Below are 18,556 nucleotides of genomic sequence, written 5' to 3'. Positions count from 1 at the left end.
CTAGAGACCCATCTGTTCCTCGACAGGTTACAATCATAGAGCGCCCCTAGGGCGGACACCTGAACTTTAAGTGTTCCCGTAGCCAACCCTAGGTCACGTCCCTTTTGTAAAAATTCTATTACATCTTTAATTGGAGGTTTATCCGACAATGGGGAGTCTATAAAATCCAGGAATTTTCCCCAGATTCTGGAATAAATCTTAGTTGTTATGGGCTTCCTACTACCCAATAGAGTGGAAACTAGGCCTGGTGAAAACCCCCTATTGCTCAGTAACAACCTCTCAAATTCCAAGCCGCCAGATGGAAACCTTTGGCTTGTGCATGGAATATCGGCCCCTGGATGAGAAGGTCCGGCCTGTCCGGCAGGACCCAGGGATCTGAGATCGAGATTAGGCGAAGCAGGGAGAACCAGGGTCTTTTTGGCCAAAAGGGGGCTATCAGAATTATCCTCGCCCCTTCCTCCCTTATTTTCCTCACAACTGCCGGGATCATTACTATCGGTGGAAACGCATAGGCCTTCCTGAACTTCCAGGGTATCTGGAGAGCGTCTACAGCATAGGGATTCTCTGTTGGATTTAGTGAACAGAATCTCTCCACCTTCCTGTTCGCCCTGGTGGCGAACAAATCTATGTCCGGTGACCCCTATAGCTGGATAATCTGTTGGAAAACTATCGGGTTTAGAGCCCACTCTCCTTGTCTTAAAGTGTGGCGACTGAGGAAATCTGACCTTTGAATTTTCTACCCCCCAGATGTAAAGATCACTGAGGGATGGGAGATGCTGTTCTGCTAGATGCAGGATCCTGTTTGCCACTACCATAAGGGAGCGAGATCTTGTTCCTCCCTGGTGATTTATATAAGCTACTGTCGTCCGACTGTCGGACCTGATTTGGACATGGCGACCCTGTATGTGGGGAAGGAAGCCTATCAGGGATTTCTCCACTGCCAAAAGCTTTTTTAGGTTTGATGACGCTTCTTTTTCGTGACGTAGCCAGAGCCCCTGAACTGAGAGATCTGCTAGATGACCCCCCCCAGCCGGAGCCACTTGCATCTGTTGTAATTGTATGGTCGACTGGTCTGGACCACTGTAAGCCTGAGGTCAGATTCTCTCTGTTTGTCCACCAGGAGAGGGAGTTTACTGTCCCCAAAGAAAGAGTCTTTTTTCTAAATGTCCATTGAAGGATTTTTGTGCTGACAGGACCTCCCACTGAAGAAGCCTCCTATGACTCTGGGCCCATTTGACTGCCGGGAGACAGGAAGTCATGGAGCCTAGTAGGGACATTGCTCCTCTCAAGGACATCACGGGAGACTTTATGGCCCTTGAGACCAGGCTGCTTATTTTGCAAACCTTATCTTCCGGGAGGAAGCAGGATTGGAGTTGGGAATCTAGGGTTAAGCCCAGAAAGATCTGAGTCCTTGAGGAGGATAGTTTTGATTTTTGAATATTTATCAACCACCCTAGCTGATGTAAAGCTGTGCTGACCTCTAAAAGTTGAGAGGAACAGTGGTCCTCCGATTTCCCTATTATCAGAATGTCGTCCAAGTAGGGAACAATCACCACGTTTTTGATTCGGAGAAAGGCTGTCACCTCCGCTATAACCTTTGTAAATACTCTCGGTGCTATTGAGAGTCCAAAAGGTAGGGCAATAAATTGGAAATGTCTCAATTCCCCTTGGATGAACAGGGCTACCCTTAGGTACTTCTGGTAGTCTGGATGGATTGGGACATGATAGTAGGCATCTTTTAGGTCGATAACTGCCATGAAACAATTGTGGTGTAGGAGTTTTACTGCAGAGTTCACTGATTCCATCTTGAAAGTCTGGTTGATTATCAGCTGATTTAGACTTTTGAGGTTGATAATGGTCCTTAAGGACCAATTTGTTTTTTTTTTTTTATCACGAACAGGGGGGAATAAAAACCCCGTCCCCATTGTGAATCTGGAACTTCGTGAAGGACCTGCTTGTTGACTAAATCTAACACTTCCGATTCTAGGGCCATCTGCTCCTCCCTGGACTTCCTCCTGGAGGTGATCATGAAGGTTCGGTGAGGGACCTGACTGAAGCGTATCTTTAGGCCGTTCTTTATGATACTCCACACCCAGGGATTTGAAGTGATGGCTTCCCAAGCTGGGATAAAATGGGAAAGCCTTCCCCCGACCTCTAGCCTCGCGTCATTGGGGAGATTTTTTGGTACTGGAGGATGGTCCTCCAAACATGTAACCAGAGTCCTTTTTAGATCTGGGCTCCCATCTTTTCCTTTCTCCCGGAGGGCAACCCAGGCTAAATCTCTTCCTCTGAAAATAGGACCTTTTTGTATCCCCCGTGAACCCTGGGAAACCTCTCTTCCTGTCGCCAGCCTTCTCCAAAAGCTCGTCCAGCTTTTGGCCAAACAAGAGTTTACCATCACAAGGAAGGGAACATAGTTGTAGTGCCGGCGTCCCTGCCCTCTGCTAGGCAGGGACGCTGCTCCTCTCACCGCTCTGCTCCGTGCCCAGCGTCCTCCCCCCGCTCTGCTGTCAGCGCGCGCTCCGTCCCGGCGTCCTCCTCCTGCTCTGCTCTCAGCGCGCGCTCCTTCCCGGCCCCTGTGCTTAGGGCGCGCGCGCGCGCGCTCCCCTCCTCTTAAAGGGGCCGCGCGCGCCGCCCTAAAGAGTCCCCGGCCAATGGCCGGAGGACTTCATCATATATAAGGCACCTCCTCCAAAATGGAGGTGCCCGAGCAATGTTGTTTGCACCTGTGTCTCACCTGTGCTTCAGCCCTCAGGTCCCGTTGCCAGTTACCTGCCAGTTACCTGCCAGTTACCTGCCAGTTACTTGCCTGATTCCTGCCTGAATACTTGTTACCTGTCTGCCAGTCTGAGGTCCGACGGTCTGCCTTACTTCTCCTGTCAGTCTGTCTAAGGACCAGCCTGCCCGCTCACCTGGGAGCGCATATCAGCTACCTGCCTGCTTGCCTGAGGTCCGACGGTCTGCCTTACTACTCCGGTCAGTCTGTCTATGGACCAGCTTGCCCGCTCACCTGGGAGCGCTTCTCCGTTACCTGCCTGCTTGCCAGCCCGGAGGCTCCATTGTCACGTGCTGTGACCACCAGCTATCTCAGAGACTCTTGCCCGCTCACCTGGGAGCGCATCTCCGTTACCTGCCTGCTTGCCAGCCCGGAGGTCCCGTTGTCACGTGCGGTGACCACCAGCTATTCCAGAGACTCTTGCCCGCTCACCTGGGAGCGCTTCTCCGTTACCTGCCTGCCTGCCAGCCCGGAGGCTCCGCCGTCACGTGCCGTGACCACCTGCTATTCCAGAGACTCTCGCTTGCTCACCTGGGAGCACCAATCTACCATCTGCCTGCTAGCCTACCCGGAGGCTCTGCCATCACAGGTCGTACCTACCCCTTACCCAGAGACTGCCCTGATCACTTGCCGTATCTCCCTGTCCGTTCATCCAGAGACTGCCACCCGCTCCCTTACAAGGGTCGCCCCCTTGTATAGTAGCTCAGAGGTTCCGCCTCCCGGACCCGTTACAGTTTGCTCGGGCCATGGAACCCGGTGGCACCCAAGCTCCCTCGCTCTCTGACCTCTGTCTTGAACTGTCCCGTCAGAGGTCCCAACAGGAGGCCATCCTGGGTCACCTGCGGAATGTTAATACTCGCCTGAACACTCTGTCTGATCCACCTGCAACCACGGCCAGTACCATGGTATCCTTTTCCGGACCCCGGCTCTCTGCACCTCCTCGCTTCGGAGGCGACTCCGTCCTGGCTCGGGGCTTCATAAATCAGTGCACCCTGCATTTTGAACTATTATCCCACCAGTTTAACTCCGACCGAGCCAAAATTGCCTTTATCATGTCCCATCTCACCGGGGAGGCCCTGGCCTGGCTAAATCCTCTATGGGAGAGAGGAGACCCCCTGGTGTCCGACTTGCCTGCCTTTCTCATGGCTTTCCGGAAAGCCTTCGACGAACCCGGACGGAGGACCTCATCCGCATCTTCTCTGCTTCGCCTCCGTCAGGGAAGCCTCACCGTGGGCCAATATGCCATACGGTTCCGTACCCTTGCCTCGGAGCTGGCCTGGGATAACGAAGCCCTGGTATCCGTCTTCTGGGAGGGTCTGTCCGGCCGTATTAAAGATGAACTTGCTGGTCGGGACATTCCTACCACTCTCGATGATCTAATAACCCTTGCCACCCGGATTGACCTACGGTTCCAGGAGCGTGCCAAAGAGGTCACCCGTGAGGGAAGGATTCCACGTTTAGCTCCTACTTTCCAGGAACCCGTCATTCCTTCCGTTTCTCCCCAGGTACACTCTCCTGAGCCTATGCAGGTCGACCAGACCAAGATGGTCAAATCCCGTCAGGATTTCCGCCGTGCCGAGGGGAGCTGCTTCTACTGTGGCAGTAAGGAGCATCTGATCCGTGCCTGCCCGGAGAGGTCAGGAGAACGCCTGTATCTAGGTTCACTCAGAGGGGTCGATCTAGACAAAAATAAATCCTCTCCATCCCTGCTGTTGTCAGTCTCAATCATCTGCGGGGAGAGTCGTTATTCCGAACTAGCCCAACTTGACTCTGGAGCAGCCGGAAATCTTATTTCACAGTCTCTGGTGGAGAAATTCCGCATCCCCACCAAACCTCTGGCTGTACCCTTGTCTGTTGTTGCCGTGGATGGGGGCCTCTTACCTCGCCCCATCCAATTCATCACTGAATCCATTACTCTGCAGGTGGGAATGCTGCATTCAGAGAGTATCTCCTTTCACGTTCTGCCTGGTCTTCCTCACGCCCTCTTGCTAGGTCTGCCTTGGCTCCAGAGACATGCACCCGTGCTTGACTGGCAAACCGGAGAAGTCCTTCACTGGGGACAGGCCTGTCATAAAACCTGCCTGGTTCCCGTCCATTCCGTCCGTCCCTCTCCTATCCCAGCTAATCTACCTGGACTTCCGATTCCTTATTGGTCTAGTGCTGATGTCTTTGTTAAGGAGGAGGCAGAGACATCACCACCTCATAGACCATGTGACTGCCCCATCGATCCCGCCAGAGTAATGCAGGTGGCTCCCGTGAGTCTAAATTGTCTCCCTCCTGGTAAGACGTTCGTATCGGTACCTGATCGGGAGAGAATCCTACACTGGGGTCATTCGTCTAAACTAGCTGACCACGCCGGTCGGAAAAAGACCCTCCAGCTCATTACCCGACACTACTGGTGGCCTAACCTGCACAAGGATGTTATGGACTTTGTTTCTGCCTGTGTGTCCTGCGCCCGCAACAAAGTTCCGAGACACCTGTCGGCCGGCCGCCTTCTTCCTCAGCCAGTACCTGCTGCCCCCTGGCAGCATTTAGCGATGGACCCTCCTCAATTCCGTCCTGGGGATAAAGTCTGGCTCTCGTCCAAATATGTCCGACTCAAGATCCCTTCCTATAAGTTAGGGTCTCGGTTCATCGGCCCACTGGTGGTCATCGGTCAGATCAACCCGGTAGCCTATAAATTGAAACTCCCGGCCAACTTACGGATCCCTAACTCCTTCCATGTATCTCTCCTCAAACCTGTGGTACTTAACTCTTTTTCTAAGTCTACAGGTACGCCTCCTGCTCTGGTTTCTGCTGAGGACAAGTTTGAGGTAGAGAACATTCTTGCCAGCAAAAGGGTAAGAGGAAAGACCTTTTTTCTGGTAGATTGGAGGGGGTTTGGTCCTGAGGAGAGAACGTGGGAGCCCCGGGAGAACATCCATGCCCCTCTCATCCTAGCTAAATCTCTGTCTGGCCTAAAAAAGGGGGGGCCTAAAGGGGGGGGTACTGTAGTGCCGGCGTCCCTGCCCTCTGCTAGGCAGGGACGCTGCTCCTCTCACCGCTCTGCTCCGTGCCCAGCGTCCTCCCCCCGCTCTGCTGTCAGCGCGCGCTCCGTCCCGGCGTCCTCCTCCTGCTCTGCTCTCAGCGCGCGCTCCTTCCCGGCCCCTGTGCTTAGGGCGCGCGCGCGCGCGCGCTCCCCTCCTCTTAAAGGGGCCGCGCGCGCCGCCCTAAAGAGTCCCCGGCCAATGGCCGGAGGACTTCATCATATATAAGGCACCTCCTCCAAAATGGAGGTGCCCGAGCAATGTTGTTTGCACCTGTGTCTCACCTGTGCTTCAGCCCTCAGGTCCCGTTGCCAGTTACCTGCCAGTTACCTGCCAGTTACCTGCCAGTTACTTGCCTGATTCCTGCCTGAATACTTGTTACCTGTCTGCCAGTCTGAGGTCCGACGGTCTGCCTTACCTCTCCTGTCAGTCTGTCTAAGGACCAGCCTGCCCGCTCACCTGGGAGCGCATATCAGCTACCTGCCTGCTTGCCTGAGGTCCGACGGTCTGCCTTACTACTCCGGTCAGTCTGTCTATGGACCAGCTTGCCCGCTCACCTGGGAGCGCTTCTCCGTTACCTGCCTGCTTGCCAGCCCGGAGGCTCCGTTGTCACGTGCTGTGACCACCAGCTATCTCAGAGACTCTTGCCCGCTCACCTGGGAGCGCATCTCCGTTACCTGCCTGCTTGCCAGCCCGGAGGTCCCGTTGTCACGTGCGGTGACCACCAGCTATTCCAGAGACTCTTGCCCGCTCACCTGGGAGCGCTTCTCCGTTACCTGCCTGCCTGCCAGCCCGGAGGCTCCGCCGTCACGTGCCGTGACCACCTGCTATTCCAGAGACTCTCGCTTGCTCACCTGGGAGCACCAATCTACCATCTGCCTGCTAGCCTACCCGGAGGCTCTGCCATCACAGGTCGTACCTACCCCTTACCCAGAGACTGCCCTGATCACTTGCCGTATCTCCCTGTCCGTTCATCCAGAGACTGCCACCCGCTCCCTTACAAGGGCCGCCCCCTTGTATAGTAGCTCAGAGGTTCCGCCTCCCGGACCCGTTACAATAGTTTATGTTTAGATTGTAGGTCTCCTGGGCAACCCTTGAGCCACAAGGCTTGTCTGGCAGCATTAGACAAATTTGCCGACCTGGCAGCGAGTTTAACCGAATCCGCTGAGGAGTCGGCCAGAAAAGCGGATGCTGCTTGTAGCAAAGGCAGATTGGAGAGGATTTTATCTCTGGATATCTTTATCCTTGAGCTGGTCTCCTAAATGCTGAAGCCAAACCCTGAGTGACCTAGCGACACAAGTGCCTGCTACTGCTGGCTTCAGGCCCCCTGCCGCTGCTTCTCAGGTGTGACGCAGGAAGGAATCTGCCTTCTTATCAAGAGCATCCTTTAGACTGCCCAAATCTTCCAGGGGTAGGGACGATCTTTTGGATGATCAGGCGACAGACCCATCAACTTTAGGAATTTTATCCCAGGACCCAGAGACACTCTCCTCGAAGGGGTACCTCCTTTTAGAGGATGAGGGCAACACTCCTGATTTCTCCGGCTTCCTCCATTCCCGGTCTATAAGGGTCTGAATTTTAGGATTCACTGGAAAGGAGCGTCTCTTTTTTTTCCTCCAGGCCTGCGAACATAATGTCTTCCAGGGACCTGGCTGCCTTTTCCTCCCTCAACCCCATGGTAGATCGGACCGCTCTGACCAACTTGTCAGTATCCTCAATAGGGAAACAGGGCCTACCACTGTCTGATGAAGAGGAGGTTGCTGAATCACCGAGGCAAAGATCCTCTGACTGGGAGGATAAATCCTAGTCGGAGGAGATATCCTTATGGGTTCTCTTTTTCCCCCTTTAGTAAGCCTTTCAGGGAATCCTGAACCTCTGAACGGATTATGGACCTCAAATTAGAAGCGAAATCCAGGGTGCTCTCCGCTATGGTTTGGTCAATACAGCTAGCACAAAGTTGTTTCTGCCAATCTATGGAAAGGGGGGGCTGGCATAAGGCGCAAACCCTGTGCTTCTGTTTGGCGCTACTCTTCTTAGGTTCCTAAGGAATGAATCACATAACTTTCCATTACTATTAAGTGACATTCACGAAGATCACTCACCCCTGAAGTCACAAAAGGGTACCGGATTGGGAGGCTGTGGTGGGACATAAGATGAATCCCTTCTGGCTGGCCCTGAAGCGTCCGACACCTTACTTCTCCTGCTGCCGCTACGGTTGCTGGAGCGGCCGTCCGTGTGCGAGGCGTCCGACTGCTTCTTCTGCTGGCGATGAGATGGAGGGGGTCAGCTGCTGTTGCTCCTGGCTGTCCTGGTCTGCCATATCTGTTACACCACAAGAGTATAGGCAGCGTTTGACCAGGACAACCCCCCCACCTTAAATAGGGCACATCCGGAACCTCCTCCGGTTCTTGTGTCCTCCCCCCTCCTGGCACCCACCGGCCGATGTTTGAAAAAAGCCGTCCGGCAAGCGCTAACAGTGCGCCGCCATCTTGGATCCGGGTGCCGCCCTCATCGGGCACACCTCTCCCAGCGTGCACCGCGCCGTGACGTCAGGCGCATCACACCCGGAAGATGCCGCTCCCGGTGTGCGGCCAGCCAGGAGCCTACGGCAGGGAGAGGACAGCGCAGCGGTCTGCGGGGAGCCGGAGCCCTCCTCACCGCTTGCGCACGCTCGGACACGGCTCCAGGGAACCGCGGATGGCGCTTCTGGAACCCGGTGCACAGGCAGGTGCCCGCTCTGCCACACCGGAACAGGCCCAGGTAAGAAGACACCTTTCTTCAGACAGGTTCCCATCAAGGACAGGAAACCAACTGAAGCGAGGGAGAGGTGCCGCCCTTTTATTTCAGACGGTTTCCTGTCCTTGGTGGGGCGGATCTCTCTCAAGGTGTGCTGTCATGGGTGAGGGGAAAACGGTCTTTGTTGCCTATAGCAACCAATCACAGCGCAGCTCTTATTTCAGAAACTGCGCTGGTAAAATGAAGGCTGAGCTGTAATTGGCTGCTATGGGTAACAGACAGTTTTCCTTTTAGACTCCTTGTTTTCGGATCTTGAATTATGGCACACAGTAACATCCATGTTTATGCCGACTGCTAATAGAACACACGGTTTGTCAGCAGCGGGAAGAAACTACAACCTCCAGCATTCACACCACTTGGGCTAACTTTGTAAAGACACAAATTATATATTTATAATATCCACACACAGAAAAAAACAAAAACAGGAATATAGATATTAGTATGTGGGGAATTATTTATATACTGAATATTCGACTAAAACAAAATAGGGAACCTATCTAAATGTGTAGCTGTAGCACCCTGAGGATTCGGCTGCTACAGGAGTATTGCACCTCAACCCAGAGGTGTGATATTCCACTCCCGGGTAAGGAAGGAGTGTGGAACTGAGCTCAGATAGACTGCATGCACTACATACATCCCATTCCAGAGGAGCAGGCCGACGGCACTCCCACTTAGAAATGTGCAGGTGCGACCGAGCCTGTTCCTGGCTGGAGTGGGAGGGGGGTGGTACATCCCATGTAGTGTAGGGGCAGATAGGGGGAGCAGTCTGGGTAAAGATAGGAGCTCATTGGGTGCTGGTCACCTGAGCTCACACATAGAGGGATATATAAGGAGGGCACCAACTTAGATCAGGGTCAGACGCAGAGAGGAAGTCAGATGCAGAGGACAAGCCTGCAGCAAGAGAGAGAAAGAAACAACAGCCCTGGAGAGAGAGTGGAGTGCAGAAAGACCCAGAGGGGGACAAAGAAGGGACCCAAGAACCCAAATAAGAACACCGGGTGAGGAGTCAGCAGAAGGGTACCGGAACCCAAGCTGGTGGGGGTAAAGACATTCCCCAGCCAGAGACCGGAGACCGTGGGCAGTGTCTGTCACGGTCACCCACTACATTCACCCTGAAGGCACACCACATGGAGGGTCAGGGAACCTGAGGCCAAAGGTTGCCCAACAGAAGGCCCGAGGGAGCTGGATTTAGGTGAATCACTGGTGGGGACGGCTGAAGAAAGGACAGAGGGAGAGCTCAGGGCCACGCTCCGGACTTGTTTGGGGGTTGGCTGGATCCAGGACCTGGTGGACGCAGCACGGCTCGGGAGGTCACTTGGAGCTAGAGTGACCAGGAACATCTGCAGTAAGTAAAGACCCTTAACTGCACAACCCGAGTCTGTCATCATTACCGGCTGCACCGCACCACCACAACCCCCATCCTCTGCGCCTGTCCCCTCTGAGGCTATACCCCTCCCGTTGGGGGTTATTCCACCCAAGCTGCGCACCCACCATCAGCCTCAGCGGACCCTGCAGCAGCGGCGGCCACAGTGACCGCATCACAACGGGTGGCGTAGTCGACACAACGAACTTTAATAACATCAGTAAAGACTGCCACATAACACTGAGCTTGACGCCCTGGGCACGGGACCGGGTCACAGCCGCTCGGAGACTACAACCCCCCCCATCTGATCCGGTGCCGGGTATTCCCCTCAAAAAGGAATATGTCCCAGGGGGCGCGTCAACTTTGGCGTAGTCGGCAGGATGACGTGCCCGCAACACCCGGGTACTGCGTGCCTGAAGAAAAGTGCAAGTTTACCTCAGAAAGATGTCTCCCGCCGGTTCCGGAGGGTCCACGCCATCGGACTCCATCACCAGTCGTTTCCCGCCGATTGTCCGCCATTTCTAGCTTGTTCCCGCCATCTGCAGAGTTTCCCGCCACTGGGAAGCGATTCCCGCCAAAACCGCAGATTTCCCGCCTTGGAAGAGCAGCGGACGCCATTATGGGCGTGCCAAAGGAGGGCAGGAGGCCACCTCCCATCGTGGGCCGGGACAGAAAATGGCGCCAAAAGTGGAAACCGCCCCCACCAACAGAGACTGTGATGCTGGAGGTGTCTGTCAGCGTGAAAGAACTCCCCCTGGAGCTGACAGTCACCGAATTGCCCCGGGACCGCCCTGGAAGTGGGAGGAGACGAAAGAAAAGAGAGAAGATGGGTGTCGCCTGGAGCAGTCTGGAGCGAGCGCACCCGGAGACAAGGTGTCTAGAGCGAGAGCACCCGGAGATGGAGAGAAAGCAGAACAGCACCGGCCCGCTGGCCAGGAGTCTGCTAGAGACCGAGGAAGGAGGGCAGAGCAGCACCGGCCCGCTGGCCAGGAGCCTGCCGGAAGCCGAGCAGAGCAGCACCGACCCGATGGTCAGGAGCCTGCTAGAGTCCACAACCCCGCTAGGTCTAGCGGAGATCTTAGCGCAGCTCCCCCGAGACCGGGAGTGTGCACAAACTGCCCTGGAGGGCCTCGCAAGGAGGATGGCCCGGGTACAGCGTGAGATAGTGGCGGAGTGGAGCCGGGAGATGGCCCAGCAAGCAGAGACCAGTCAACGGAGCACGCTACCCTGGAAGAGGAAGGAGACCGCCTCTGAGGATGGCGCGGGAGGACCCAAGGCCGGAGACGGCGCCGAGAAGGGAGCCGAACGCATGGAGGCAGGTAAAGGGGACGCCTATACCCCAAGCCGTGACACCGCTTACCTGCCCCAGCTCCCCGTCGCAGAGCCCGAAAGTCCCCCTGCTGTGCCCGTAGCCGCCATGTCACCGACGCAGACTAGGCCCCAACCGGAAGCCGCCGCCGCGACCCCTGTGACGTCACACGCCTCGACCCCGAGCGTGACCAAGCAGGAAGTACCACCAGCCTGGTCGCAGGGCCTAGAATTCCCGGGCGTCGCAATACCAACAGCGCCCCCTACCTCCGCGGAGCCTCCGGCCTGGCCGCAAGGCCAGGTAGCCCAGGGCGCCGCCGTCCTAACGGTGCCCTTCACCTTCCAGGTGCCCCAGGCCTGGCCGCAAGGCCTGGGCAACCCGGGCGCCACCACCACCGCGCCCGCGCCCGTAAAACCAAGGGTGCCACACCTGGGGGAGGACTTGTTCAGCCAGCTCACATGGCCGGACGGGTCTGAAGTAACAGCCAGCTGTAAGCAAAGAGCAGGAGGAAGACGCCGTTGAGTGCGGCAGAGCAGGAGACTGTATATAGTTGCCCGTCGGGGCACAGTAAATCGAAACTGAAACTGGAACTGTTGTTGCTGCTAAAATAGTCCCCGTTGGGACCAGTGAGCTGTTACCTGTGTGACCCCTTCCATACCAGGCTGAGGACTGTGAGCAGCCATCCTTTTCCCTTTACCTGGCCGGGGACTGAGAACGGCCAAAATTTCCCTGTATATAGTTGCGCTTGCTAAAGCGCCCCCTACCGGTTTTATTTGGGAAACTGTTTTTCAAAAGACTGTCGCACTCTACCTGGTCACGAGTTGCACGGTGACCAGAGGAACAGAAGAGAGAAAGAGACGACGAGAATGTTGTTTACCTGAAAAAGTTTATATATATATTTATATAGTATTTCGTATAATATTTAATATGTTTTACATGTTTATAAAAATGTTGTATGTTTTGGTGTTTCTTTGTCTTTGCAGCCCGAGGACGTGCTGTGATTTACCAGGGGGGAATGTAGCACCCTGAGGATTCGGCTGCTACAGGAGTATTGCACCTCAACCCAGAGGTGTGATATTCCACTCCCGGGTAAGGAAGGAGTGTGGAACTGAGCTCAGATAGACTGCATGCACTACATACATCCCATTCCAGAGGAGCAGGCCGACGGCACTCCCACTTAGAAATGTGCAGGTGCGACCGAGCCTGTTCCTGGCTGGAGTGGGAGGGGGGTGGTACATCCCATGTAGTGTAGGGGCAGATAGGGGGAGCAGTCTGGGTAAAGATAGGAGCTCATTGGGTGCTGGTCACCTGAGCTCACACATAGAGGGATATATAAGGAGGGCACCAACTTAGATCAGGGTCAGACGCAGAGAGGAAGTCAGATGCAGAGGACAAGCCTGCAGCAAGAGAGAGAAAGAAACAACAGCCCTGGAGAGAGAGTGGAGTGCAGAAAGACCCAGAGGGGGACAAAGAAGGGACCCAAGAACCCAAATAAGAACACCGGGTGAGGAGTCAGCAGAAGGGTACCGGAACCCAAGCTGGTGGGGGTAAAGACATTCCCCAGCCAGAGACCGGAGACCGTGGGCAGTGTCTGTCACGGTCACCCACTACATTCACCCTGAAGGCACACCACATGGAGGGTCAGGGAACCTGAGGCCAAAGGTTGCCCAACAGAAGGCCCGAGGGAGCTGGATTTAGGTGAATCACTGGTGGGGACGGCTGAAGAAAGGACAGAGGGAGAGCTCAGGGCCACGCTCCGGACTTGTTTGGGGGTTGGCTGGATCCAGGACCTGGTGGACGCAGCACGGCTCGGGAGGTCACTTGGAGCTAGAGTGACCAGGAACATCTGCAGTAAGTAAAGACCCTTAACTGCACAACCCGAGTCTGTCATCATTACCGGCTGCACCGCACCACCACAACCCCCATCCTCTGCGCCTGTCCCCTCTGAGGCTATACCCCTCCCGTTGGGGGTTATTCCACCCAAGCTGCGCACCCACCATCAGCCTCAGCGGACCCTGCAGCAGCGGCGGCCACAGTGACCGCATCACAACGGGTGGCGTAGTCGACACAACGAACTTTAATAACATCAGTAAAGACTGCCACATAACACTGAGCTTGACGCCCTGGGCACGGGACCGGGTCACAGCCGCTCGGAGACTACAACCCCCCCCATCTGATCCGGTGCCGGGTATTCCCCTCAAAAAGGAATATGTCCCAGGGGGCGCGTCATAGCAATATTACTTTAGTATAAATTTGCTGATTTAAAGAAAGAAGAACTTTCCTTAAAAAAGTTATTTTGTATACAATTCTTCCTCCAATAAAACTAAAATAAAAGAAAAAAACAGCGCGTGTGCGTAAAAAAAAAAATAAAAATTTTTGGCTAAATTGCATCATATTTGCCACGGTTTTTAAAATCTACATGGTTTCTTGTCCCAAATTTCCAAAATCTCTACACTATAAAACAGAGACAAAACTTTCTGAAACAAGCAGTGCACCTTCTACGTATTCATCACCGGACCAGGAGAGCTTTCTGGAAGTAAACACTAGGGCTGTGTTCACACAGTTATCAGGCTAAGGTCACACATTATGCATTCGCTACAGAATTTGTTCCAAAGTTCCGCAACAGTGTACAGAACTCTGCAAGTGATCAGGGTTGTAGTAATATGCACATCTGGACAGCGACATTTAACAGGTTAACAGTCGTGGGCAGAGCGCCGCTCTACCCGCAGCTTTTAGAGGCAGATGATGGCTGAATGGCAGTGTCACCATCTGCCGAGAAACACGCGGGTTCGGCTTGCAAGCCCGCATCAAAGTCAGTGAGCCAGCGTATGACATACCAGTAAGTCATCAGTTAGGGGTTAAAACCCCCATTAGTTGTAAATTTTTGTAGTGGACTTAGCCTGTTGCAAAGTATGTAATCCTTGGTTTGTGTTGCAGATTATAAGGCTAGTTCTGTAGAGTATAACATACACTACGTGTAAACCCAGCCTAATACAAGCTGTAGTTTGGAATTAGAACAAGGCAAGTAAAGCAATAAATTGTATTTGTAAAGTTAATCAACTTCTAAATTCTAAAAATCGTGCTAAAAAAATAAACATACAAAGTATTGTGAGCAGATTTTTGCAACCCACTGAGAGCAGCATAATGTAGGGGTAGAGACCCTGATGTCAGTGATTTCACTTACTGAGCTGCTTGCTGTAGGTTGGTTTCATATAATCACTGTTAAATTTGCTGTAGATCATTGCTGTTCTCTGAATGCAGAGTTCCGTATAACCCATTATATTATTTAGAGGACTATGTGGGGCTCATTATTCTGTATGGAGGACTATGTGGAGCCCATTATTCTGTATGGAGGACCATGTGGGGCTCATTATTCTGTATGGAGGACTATGTGGGGATCGCAATTGTGGCATCATACTGTGCTGGGTTTGTCATAATTTGCCAGTGAGGTGGAGGGAAGTGGGTTGGGAGTACAGTAGGGTCATCATACAGTGCGTGTGGAGTAATTCACCATGGGGTTATTATACTGTCTTTGGGGGGCACTTTTGTTGGCATCATACTTTATGGGGTAATGAGGCGGCAATTTTGCCTTCAAGAGGAGGAAAATTACTTTGTAAGGGCTGCAAAGTTGTGAGATATGCTCCTCTGTGACCCCATGTGATCTGACTCTTAAGGCCTATTAATTAAAATGTACTTTGTTCATGGGACAACACCTTTAAGTTTGTGTCCATATGAAAAGGTTCATCGTTATATTTGACAAGGAAAAACTTCCTCCATTGTAGACTTTTTTTTTATTTTTTTTTTTTTAAGTACCAATATTGGTCCACGACTTTGCCATCCCTGGCACAGAAAGCTGCCAATCTCCAATACAAAAAAAAAGACAAAATTAAAAACTTGGACAAATCAGTGATTGGGTTATACAGAGCTCATGAATATGGAGGACGACGTGGCTGCAGGTTTACTAGTCCTCTAGTGATAATCTCCTGCTGATAAAGCCATGATTTTATCAGAACTACAGCAAGCAGCCCAGTAAGTGACACATCTCTGGAATAATAGTTTCTGCCCCTACATTATGCTGCTGTCAGATTAGGCGATAAAAACCTAATGCTAGATTCCCTTTTCAGCTTAGGTTGTTTTTTTTTAACTGCATCATAAAGCATATTCATTTTGCTGTTAGAAGTTCTACAATTTTCTAATATACTGTGAAGTCTGGAAGTAAACTAAGAAGCTTCCGCTTCACTGTGTGATCACTACATGACCACAATAGATGTATTTTTCATTCAGAGTGGGAACATTTCCCTAAAACGGGTAACGATAAAAAAATCCTTATTATGGATAATCAGTACAGAAAATATCTGAACGCTGTATACATAACAGCGCTTTCTCTATTGACACTATAAACTCCTTTTAGTGTGAGTGTGAATTCATATAAAATTCAGCATCAGATTATAACTCAGTGGAAAAACGCAGCGTGCCACAAATTTTACATTTTAAAAAGGTGATAATCAGCAGTTACATCTACAGCAGAAATTGACATATTGCAGATTTTCCCTGCAGCATGTGAATGAGATTGTGAAGTCTTAATAATGCTACTGTAAGATGGTGAATTTTTCTGCGTGCAAAGGAAAAGGGACCTTTTAAAAGAGGATGTTGTAGGTTATGTTAACAAAATTTTTATATAATATATATATATTTTCTTGGAACTTATTAATCAAGAAAGTTTTTAAAATAAATGTTAAAAAGTATTGTGTGCAATTATGCCTTCACTGCCAAGCAAGATATGTATAATAAGTTTGTTCAAATCCAAATTTGAAAGTTTAATTTTTTTTTTTCCCCCCACAGCCTCATCCACCGATCCCAGTAATGAATGCATTGACAAGCCTGAACTGGCCAACTGTGACCTTATTGTGTATGCCCAGCTTTGTGCCAATGAGTACTATGGTAGTTTCTGTTGTGCCAGCTGCTCTAGACATCGCTCAGAACACAGTCAAAGACAGAGGGGGCTGAGAGACATTTCTGATACTCATCCATAAATAAATAATAATAGCAAACCACCCGAAGCAATATCGTCAGCACAGATGCCGTCGGAGGTGTGAATTAGGATACAATGAAAGCTTGAAAGTTGCTCAAAGAAGCATCATTTAAACGTGTATTGGACTATCCCAAACTGATGCATTCCTGAAAAACATGACTGTACTGTGATATTTTGTCTTTTTTCTATTCCCTCTCAAAAAGACAAGTTGTATCTATTAATCTTAAGAGTTAAAAGTTTCAAAGATAGAATAAATGTTAATGCATAAGATAGAGTGATAAATCCGAAAGGTAACAATGAAAAGTTGAGTGATGGCAGGGAGTTTTGTGACATGCTTTGTATCTCTTCTCTTATGTAGGATATTGGGATATTTGCATCATATCTATATTATAATCTGACAAGTAAGAATATTTAATCAATGACAGGGAACATTGTGCAATAGAGATAGATGATGACTTTCGCCAAGAACCATAGAAGTCAGCAGAAAAGTTGCATGGCTGAATGCAACTTTTTTATGACTTTGTTCACACTGGTCATTAGGAGCATGCAGAACGATTATTGCCGACAAAATGGTAGACCCAATTAGAAGTCAACAGGATCAACTGTTTGGATCAGTCGTACAATCAATCCAACACAACATCCCAGCTTTAGTTCTACGTGGCAGCCATGACTCCAGTGTGAACATCAATCTAAAATTTTAGATTGGAGTGACAGTCAGTGAGTGATACATAATCTGCTAGGCCTCATTCACATGTGAGTATTTGGTCAGTATTTTGTATCAGTGTTTGTATGCCATAACCAAGAGTGGAATTTACAGAGAAAAAACTAATTGAAAGATTGACACCTGTTCTGTTTTGGAGACTCTCCTGGTTTTGGCATACAAAATATTGATGTGTGAATACAGCCTTAAATATCAGTGAAGTCTTATTTTTTGTTTTTTTAAAGGTACTACCAGAACTGTATTTAACAGGAATGGGAAATAGAAAGGAATTACTGACTTCCCTTTACTGCTGGATCCAGTTCTAGCTTTGCAAAAAAAAAATAAAAAATCCTGACTATTTACAAAAAAAACCCCAATTCTATGTGTAAGGATCATTTTACATACAGCAAAGTCTAGCTTCAGCCTAAGCCCCCCCCCCCCCACACATACACATTAGATACCTGTTGGATGAGTGATCACTCAGCAAATAGTTCTCTCCAGACTTCTGCATACACAGGAACACTCGGCTGAGCACTCCTGTGTTCACTATGAGAGAAGCTGCTGGAAGACTCCTCAGTCCGCAGTTTGTCCATGGTTACTCTTTATTTAAGTGTTTGGGTGAGGCCTAAATGCCCCCATACAGATTAGCAATCTGTAGTCCAGACGTAGCACCAGGACCCCTCTGGTTCTAACAAACCAAACTTACATCACCATGGATTATATCGCAGCAAGCTTGGGTCAGCAGAACCATTGTGGGGTTCCGGGATACATCTGGTAAAAAGACAGTTAAAAACAGTTATAATATCTGATTAAGGCCACTACATGTGGCTGGAACACAACACACAGCCATCTCAAAGAGACACTCAGTCTCACAATAAAAAGTTTATAATAAGTTCATAGTAAAATTTGAAGTTTTTTAAGTTGTTGTTTTTTTTTTAAAAAAATGTGATTTCTCAAAACTTCCAAAATCACAAATTACTCTATGCATGGTGCGCTTTAACATACATGCCAACGGTACAGAATTTGTCAAAACTGTCCCTAATTTTCAGAAAAAAATAAATAAAAAATGGAATACCATAAATTTTCGATGGATGTTTCCTGTTAGAATTAAAGCATCCATACATTACCAATACTCATGTTGGTAACTTAGACATCTTCACCTGCTCCTTGCTAGTCCATCCAAGATGAAGGAGGAGAGAAAGAAGAATAGGAAAATGGCTCAAGGAAGATTATACAAGAAAGTAGCAGATATTTTCATAAAACATTTGTGGGTTGTTTTTTTTTGTGTGAATGGGGTGGTCGCTCTAAGGTCACAGTCACACTTGCAGTTTTTGTTCTCTTTTATATACACTGTGCCTCAAAAGGAAAAACACACAAAAAAAAAGTCTTTTTGGAATAAAAAAAACTGCATGTGTGGTTTCAGCCGAATAGCAGTGTTCCCTTGGCAGCAGGAAAGCTAAACCGAAAATTAAGTGGTGTTAAACTTTGTTATTTAAAAAAAAATAAAGTGATGATTAATACAAGGGGGGAGATGAGACTTCAGCATAGAAGACT

The 18,556-nt window shown here is 50.5% G+C and overlaps 1 protein-coding gene across 3 annotated transcripts in view; it reads left to right on the top strand.

Moving 5' to 3' along the window:
• The window catches only part of PAPLN (papilin, proteoglycan like sulfated glycoprotein), a 178,040-nt gene extending 160,106 nt beyond the window's left edge, over window positions 1-17,934 (top strand). For 2 of the 3 annotated variants that reach the window (XM_073638866.1, XM_073638865.1), the window contains one exon: window positions 16,113-17,934. In XM_073638866.1, the coding sequence (XP_073494967.1) occupies window positions 16,113-16,303 (191 nt within the window). In that variant the 3' untranslated portion in view covers window positions 16,304-17,934. Of the gene's footprint in view, window positions 1-14,207; window positions 14,292-16,112 lie in introns of all 3 variants that reach the window. The other variant, XM_073638867.1, reaches the window with a different exon arrangement.
• The last annotated feature ends 622 nt before the right edge of the window (window positions 17,935-18,556 follow it).

Source organism: Phyllobates terribilis, unplaced genomic scaffold (genome assembly GCF_046119375.1).
Source record: "Phyllobates terribilis strain yellow unplaced genomic scaffold, ASM4611937v1 Scaffold_7__3_contigs__length_470593459, whole genome shotgun sequence".
In the NCBI taxonomy this organism is placed as follows: domain Eukaryota; kingdom Metazoa; phylum Chordata; class Amphibia; order Anura; family Dendrobatidae; genus Phyllobates; species Phyllobates terribilis.
The sequence above is the reverse complement of the archived record's forward strand: the minus strand, read 5'-3'. Positions and strand labels throughout refer to the sequence as shown.